The 8,137-nt window shown below is 42.0% G+C and overlaps 1 protein-coding gene across 1 annotated transcript; it reads right to left on the bottom strand.

Moving 5' to 3' along the window:
• Nucleotides 1-1,084: 1,084 nt before the first annotated feature.
• wee1 (WEE1 G2 checkpoint kinase) lies at nucleotides 1,085-8,056 on the bottom strand (the record flags this gene model as incomplete). Its single annotated transcript, XM_083973093.1, has 10 exons — nucleotides 7,552-8,056; nucleotides 6,722-6,936; nucleotides 6,217-6,283; nucleotides 5,394-5,566; nucleotides 4,123-4,391; nucleotides 3,698-3,787; nucleotides 3,467-3,552; nucleotides 3,209-3,379; nucleotides 1,440-1,585; nucleotides 1,085-1,241 (listed from the first exon to the last, which is right to left on the bottom strand). Exons 1-10 carry the CDS (start codon nucleotides 8,038-8,040, stop codon nucleotides 1,085-1,087), a joined length of 1,863 nt encoding a protein of 620 aa, XP_083829219.1. The 5' UTR covers nucleotides 8,041-8,056.
• Nucleotides 8,057-8,137: the final 81 nt, after the last annotated feature.

The following is an 8,137-nucleotide window of genomic DNA, read 5'->3' as shown; positions in this document are numbered from 1 at the left end:
TCAAAGGGTGTGAAACGTGTGAAGGGAAGTTCCTTCTACATCAAAAACAAACGATCACACTGAACAGAACAGAAAGTGTAGAAGGTGAGAATTTATTGAAAGAACGTATGTACATGTTACAACAGAATGGTTAGGTTACAAGAACAAAGATGATGAATGCTTTTCTAACAGAAGACATGTCTCATGGAAATGAGAGGAGAAAAAAAGAACAAAGAAAAAACATGAGATTCCAAAGAACAGGACAATGATTGTTCTAATGCTACAGGCAGGGTTGGCAGCACCAATCAACAGGGAAAAAAATCACCATGGATCCATTCTACCCTCACACATAACTGGTTCGCTCACTGGTTTTGGAGACTTCAAACAAGATGGATGATTTTCCTCAAATGGCAAGAGGCAATTTCCATTCAAAGAATAAAGCACATTAAATGGGGGTGAACTCCTCTGCTACTTGAAAATAAAAGCCAATGACCTCTAGAACGATCCAACCTGAAACCGGCCTAACCCTGATACATAGAAAAACATCAATAGCAGCAGGTTTTCTTCTTTCTTTCTTTTCTTTTTCCTTAAAAAATGTGGTAAGTTCCACATGTTGCCTCCAAAGTGCTCCATTTCAAACACACAAATCGTCAGTTTCCAGACCCAGCATCAGGCGTTTGACAGGCAGTAAGGTGCACATGGTGACGACTAGTACATTCACACTGAAGAGTTTCACTGCAGCTTGGATTTGCTGCCAACAGGCTCCGGCTTCGTCAAAGGAAGTGCAAGGACAGAGACAGAGAAGGAGCCCGACGTCTATACTGAAGGAATGACAGAGTGTAAAAGGTACAGTAACTACCTCTGAGGAATGACTTCTTTTCCTACAAAGTACAACAGCAAAAGGGAAGAACTCTGTTGGCAACGTGAGTCTATGGAGATGAGTTCAAGTTCCTTGTGGCAACAGTCTAGCGCTTCAACTGGGCTGATGAGCCCAAGGCCACGACTGGCAGGATTCTCTTCAAAAAGAAAATCCCGAGACCGTTTCAACTGAACAGGTCTGAGTAAAGGTCCGTTAGCTAACTTCCTGTTGGGGTGCATCAAAGTCTCAGTATATGGTGAGGCTGACCGATCGATTCATCTTCTTTCCAATGAGTCTGGAGGTTCTGGGGTTGGACTGGACTGTGGAGCGGGTCAGTACCCTGTCGGTGGACAAAACCTTCTCCTCTGCTGCAGCCCTGGCCATCTGAGCCTTCTTCAGCTCCCTAAGAAGACAGAGACACACCATTTAGCATTTAAACAGACCAGAATTAGGACCACATATTTTCATGTCTGCGCTACAGCTGACACTAAACCATTTCCGCTGGAGAATGATTTGTCAATTATTTTGCTGACAGATATTTTGCAACTGACCAACAGTTCAAACCTCTAAGATATCTAGTTTCCCATCATACACAACTTACTTTTGTAGCAAAGCATTCTTGAACTTCTCAGCGTTGAGTTCAACTCGGAGCTGATCTGCACTCATTCTGGCAGCAGTGAGGAGCACCGGGTGCTTGATGAGGTCAGAGGTTGAAGGGCGTCTGGTTGGGTCGGGGTGAATCATCACCTGAAAGAAGAGGCAACATGTTAGTCAGCAAAGAGAAAGTAGCTCAACTCATGAAAACACAAGGGAAGTAGAAATCAAGGCTGGTGGATTTAAGTGCAACTTATCAGTAAGTCATGCAGTTATGAGCTGAAGTCAAGATTACTTTATGTTATATTTTTCTACTGCTTATACTGATTGTCACTATGGCTGTCAGAATGAATTTCGCTATTCGAATAGAATTCTAATTATTTTAAAAATGAGAACATTTGAAGGTGGAAACTGACGTTCGAACATATGCCTACTACCGCAAAGACACAAATTAACGTTGTGCGTTGTGACGTTCAGCGTAGCAAACATGTGGATAAAACAAACTGTTTTGTTGTTGTATATGACATAGAGCTGCAGCTTCAAATTTACAAGCAGAGTTTTTTTTAATTGTGCGTCAGCTGGGACGGTGCATCTATGTGTTCCCACACTATACCAGGGATGCAAACGGGTCAGGACCAAAAAAGAGAGGAATTTCCCGGGGGGGGGGGGTGCTCACCATTAACAAATAAGTACATTACAATATCACGGAAAGGCAATTTCCAGTAGTTCAACCCCAACCAAGTATTGAGTGCATATAGATGGACATAGTTTTCAGAAGGCCAACATTTCTATATTAAAAATGCTTTAAAAAAAAAACCTTTGCAATATTTCCATTTTGGAGATACTGATTTTTAGGTCTTCACTGAATGTTAGTCATAATTATTACTATTAAAATAAACTGAATACGGTAAATAAAGACATGGGATGTGTCATTCAGTGTGTAATGGACATATAGCTAGGCCTATATAATGTGTTAGTATCACTTTAGCCTACTTGAACACATTCTACATCGCGGAGGTGACGTCTTTCCACTCAGGGCTTCCTTCACCTCTGAAACGGGGCAGAGCTCCGTGGGAGACACCTGCCTGACACAGCAACGTAGGGAACCGTGCATGTCCGCGGCGCACAGCTCCACATGCACGGGGGGAAAAACGGCGTCGCCGTCGCACCGATGTATGCGGATACGCGCCGCTTTAATGAGCGCGCATGTCGCGCGTCTACATTGGAGGTCGGCTGTTATCAGTATAATCAGAGACCATGAATGAGTTCGCCTCAGTTTCACGTGATTGTCACTGTCAGCCTGTTAGAAAAACATTTTACTGACCCCAGCTGAGACGCTGAGACCCCCCCCCCCCCCTCCCAAAAACAAAAACTCTTCGGATCTGAACGATTCACACAAGTCACCTAATTGGTCATGAAAAAAGCGAGTTTCGCTTTTCGGCGCGCTGTTTGCATCCATGTATACACACACACCTTTTTCAATTTTCCACGGACCACTTGCGTGCCGATCCGTGGAGAGTGATCGGACCACTACTTATAATATTTTGATATCCCTTCTTGAAGTTTTATATTGAGTTGGTAAAAGTGTTGCTTAATGTTACATAATAGATTTGGTTGGAATGCCCTCTAGTGGATGCAGGACATAATAATAAGCAGGTGTAAGTGTATATAATGAGCTAAAATAAAAAGCATTCAAAGTTTGAATATAGTTTGAATATTTAACATAAGAAGCATCAGAAATTCAAATCTGATTTGGAGGATAGATTGAATTGTTACCTTGAGGAGATTGAGAAACTCTGGGGAAAGCACTTGAGGGATTGCAGGCAACTTTCCCTGTCGTATCTCGTGCCATTTGTCTCCATTTGTTGGAAGAGGCTCCGCCCCCGAGGCGCTGATGACGGTCAAAGCCAGAGCAAAGATGTCCGCCTTCATCAAGTTACTGTAGTTCTAAAGACAAAACAAGGGAAGTTAGGGACCGTGTTTTAAACTGTGCTGGTTCAAAATGACAAGCAGCTTTTGAGTAGGAGTACAAACCTCTTGTAAAACTTCATTGGCCAGGTACCTGCTGTCTCCCTCCTCCACCTGCGGGTTGTTCATTCTTGTCACATGTCCCAGGTCACCTGAAGAGGAAGCACATCCAGAAAAGAATTTAGTTGCAAGGCCGACCACATCATGAGCATAAACACAAAACATCAGCCAAAATAAAATGGACAAAAAATTTAAGAAGATATTCAAATTATCAAATGCCGACTAGAGACAGCTTACCAATTTTGTAAACAGCACTTGTTGTCAGACCGTCGTCCTCATCACATTCGTCACAGTTTGCTACAGCTTTCCGTGAAATAAAGATGTTGCCTAGGAAAGACAGTTACACATTTATTATTTCTGACCAGAAAACAAAAGACTTTCATATAAATTATAGATTAAAGTAGGAATAATATTGCCAACAATTATAATTAAAACTATTCGTCACAATATTGTTGCCCCCTCTATGCATCTTTGTTATTCCTTCCCAACACTATATAACAACAACAACTCATATAAATCTTAAAGTATATTAATATAATTGACTAAGGATCTGCAGTAGAAAATGGATGGAAAGATTCACAACTGTTTATGGCTGCTTATGAATTTTTTAAGACAAACAGGAAATCCCAACTCAGTATAATGTAAAACATTACAGTACTTACTGGGCTTAATGTCCATGTGTACCAAAGATGTCGAGTGGATATACTTGAGTCCTCGTGTGACTTGTAGCAGCAGGTCTTTCAGCTCGAGCTCCGACAGGTAGCTCAGTCGCCTGTAGTTCTCTGCGATGACGTCGGACAGCGTGCCACCGTTGCAGTACTCGTTCTGGATGAGCATGTGGTCGTCCTCGGCCCAGGCCGAGTAGTACCGCACCACATGGGGATGCTGACCCAGCACGGCGTGGGCGTAGACCTCCCGCAGCGCGTTCTGCCTGTGGAGGAAGGAAACAGACCAGTTTAATGAAGGCATCTCTAAGACTAGTTTTGCAGTTCAACTGGAGTAAGTGCCTCCACTATACAAAGAACTAGACTGGAAGGTCAAAATCAGATTCTTCAGGACACCCTTAACAACTTTTGTCTCCAAAAACCATCCCAGCAACAAATGTTGGAGGAACTGTGATATGGTCGGCAACCATGCTCATATATTTTGGGACTGCAAAAAATACAAATATTTTAGAAAAAGGTTAAAGAAATCCTTCCCATGGACTGTTTCCTGACCACCTGTTTACCACAGAACAATGTTATACATGTTTTGTTGATGAATGCATAGTGATTACTATTAATTGGATGAAACCTAACCCTCCCATGATCGCTCAGTGGATACAGAAAGTAAGTAGATATATAACTGCCCAGTTACAGCTAAAAGTACCCGTTTTTATAAGACGGTGGACCCCAGTTATTGATGATCTTGCCTAAGACTATTATACCTCAAAATTAACTGCTGTTATTTTACTTGTTTTGTATTTGTTTATTGGTTTTATTTATTGTTTTAAATATTCCTTTTTTGGAGTTACACGACTAGATAAGGTATACGTGCTCTACCTGTATACAGTGCTATCTCTGCGTGACAGACGAGACCCAATCTCAAGATGATTCTTTGTTTTGTTTTGTGATGTTAATTACCTGTTTATGCGCATTTAAGTCCCTCCGGTATTTCTGGTAAAACTGTTTGTACTGACTTGTCTGTCCCATCATACAAAAAGGCATTTGTCATCTACTTTAGGTGCACTCTGTACTGACAGGGAAAGTTACATTAAAACATTTAAGTCTTAATTGCAAAACAACATTCGCCTCAAATGCTGGTGTTTAAAGCATTAGATGCTATAAAGTTTAAGATCAGATTTTTTCACCTTTGGAGCATTTTTCTTGTTAAAACTTTACAACTTTGGACAATCAAGATATGAGTTTTGGAGATTGTTATTAATCCAACTTACTCATCTACAGATCCTGCCAGGGGTTTCTTCGACCTTTTGATGGCATAGATGCAGCCATCTAGTCTTTTCACACATTTGAAGACAGCACCAAACTCCCCACAGCCAATCTTTTCCAGCTCGAGGAACTCGGAGGCGTACCGGGACATCATGTTGCTCTCCATCATGGTGAGTCTCTGTTGGCAGAGGAAGAGTTTTAATAACACACTTATTATTAATGTTTGCATTCTTTATGAAATCAAATCATGAAAAATACTTTCCACTTTTTTCCCCCAGGCAACATTTGCATAGTAACTGAAACCTCCTCAATGAACCAGTTTTAATTGACACATAAAATGACTTTGTTTCTACATGTTAATCTTAAAGCTACACCAAATGTTGCACAATGTTCCCCATGGCTCTGTGTGGCATTTATAAAATACTTGTTTATTGTTTTTATCAACTGCTTCTTACAAAGAACACACAGAGTGAAGCTCATAGTATTTCCTAGCCAAGTCTTCTAAATTTAATAAACAGTTTTAATAATAAGCACCTAATGTTTTCTTTCTCTTTCTTTTCTCAGTTTTCAATTGTTAACTTAATAACATTAAGCATTATGGACACCTAATTGAACAAAAATAGTAATTTTGAGAAAAGGGAAACAGTGGTGGTATATATTCACTGTTTTCTGTCATCTCTAGGCTATATAGTAAATTAACTAATAAAAAGTTTCAGATAAGATTTCCTGCAATGTAACAAATGCCAACTGAAAAGAAAGCCAACCAACTATATTCCTGATTGTGAAAGTGTATCTTGTGATGAATGCTCATAATAAAACTTCTAATACCTTGGATGGTGGGAGGACCTCCTCTTCTCCTTCACCGTCACTCGCCTCCATGTCCTCTCCACAAGAGCTGAAAGATCAAATACAATAGTGGGCAGCGGTTAGCATTCTATACAGCAGGGGGCAGCACTGGAGCTTTACAAGCACATGGCAGAGTTCACCAGTAACCATGAGGTCTTGGTTCCCAGCCAAAAACCCCTGGCCTTAGTCAACGGCTTTAACGTATCTGGTTAATACAACAATGGGTTAGATGTGTGTACAAGCCGGCAGCTACAGCAGCTACAGGTGCTCAGCACTGCTCTTCATGCATGTAATTAACTGTTTTCTCATTCCTGTTATAACAAAGATGTTCAGTTTTCATACACCAACTGTGCAGGGTGAAAAACAACACTAAAATACTGACTGCAGGAATTTTAGTAAAACGCTACAATCTGCTGGCACAACGGCACAAACACAAAGTAATTTCTAGCAAAACAGTATCAAGACTTTCAAAACATCTGAGACATACTCATTCCAGTGTGCCCGCTTCCTGTTGTTTCTCTGCTGTGTGGCAGACTGGATGAGGAGGGAATCCGGGGTGAAGGGGTTAAAGTTGACCTGGGGTGTCTGCTGTTTCCTATTGCTGTCTGTCATCAATTTTCCTGAAGGCTCCACATTCTTGAACAGGGCAACTCTCCTGCTGGCGGATCCTGAGCCGGAGCCCCTGGCTTTGGACAACAGACTCTGAAAGGGACAGATTTAGATGTGTTACTTTGAGAGCAACTGCAATGATGACAAATGCAAACTTTATCTAAAAATAAACTCTTGTAGGATATCTGAGTTTAAAAGGCAGCGCTATGTAATGCAATGATCACTGAGACATGCCTGGACAGAAAATTCCAGGTTAACTGAGTCATCTTGCTGGCTGACTACAGTGAGAGCATTATGCAATAACTACAGTTGCACATTAAGTGGGTCAATGGGTCGTTAACTGACACAGCAAAGTTATCCACAGAAATAAAAGGAAAAAAAGAACATTTGTTTGCATATGCCCATATTCACATATTTTCTTTGCAAACCGAAACCTGACAAAATCCACATTGCAGGCGGATCAATGTTTCAATGGTGCAAACTTTTAACGTTAACTTTGGAGGCACTCGGAATAAACTAAACCAAAGACAGTATGTGAATTTGAAATGCGTTTTACTGCAAGATCATACAAGCAGTTTATATGGCTGCTTATGGGATCAATAGGAACCTTGCAACAAAAAAAAAAGTAAATTCAGCCAATAAACTCGATTTTTAAAAGGTTTTTTTTAGTATGTAACATGTATAAAATATGTATAAAACAGTGCAAACCTTTGGTGTGTGCGGTGTGTCGAAAAGCCGGAGTTTCCTGAAGGTTTTGTGCGGAGGTGTGTCGGGACAGTCCGGGATCGGGGAGCTGGATCCTTCCCCGTCGTCCTGCACGTAGGATCGCTCCGGGGAGCCAGCGAACAACCGAGAACTTTTCCTCGGTGACGGTGAACAGTTGGCAAAGATAACGCTGCTCGGGGACAGGAGGTGAGACGGCGAAGCGAAGCCCTCTTCGTCCCACAGCTCCACGTCGTCGTCTCCTCCGGACTGGTTCAGGGGGCTGCTGCTCCCGTCCAGACGTTTCTCGGCCGACTCCCGTCGCATCGGCATGGGTGAATCCATCTCCGTGAAGCCGGACTCTCCTCCGGTACTGTTGTTAACGTCTTCAATAGGCTCATCCTCCCCGTCGCTGGACGCGAACTGTAATTTTTGACGAATTGGTCGACTTTTCGGGGAGGGGGATCCGTGCCGATGGCGAATGTAGCTCGACATTTTCAGGATTTAAACCCCGGCTACGTCGACGGGGGGAAAAAAATCACGCGGTTGTAGCCCCCACTACTACTCCAGTGGTGTTTCAAGCTAAAATACA

Source organism: Trachurus trachurus (genome assembly GCF_905171665.1).
Source record: "Trachurus trachurus genome assembly, chromosome: 6".
Taxonomy (NCBI): domain Eukaryota; kingdom Metazoa; phylum Chordata; class Actinopteri; order Carangiformes; family Carangidae; genus Trachurus; species Trachurus trachurus.
Note: the sequence above shows the minus strand (reverse complement) of the source record. Positions and strands in the feature narration are given on the sequence as shown.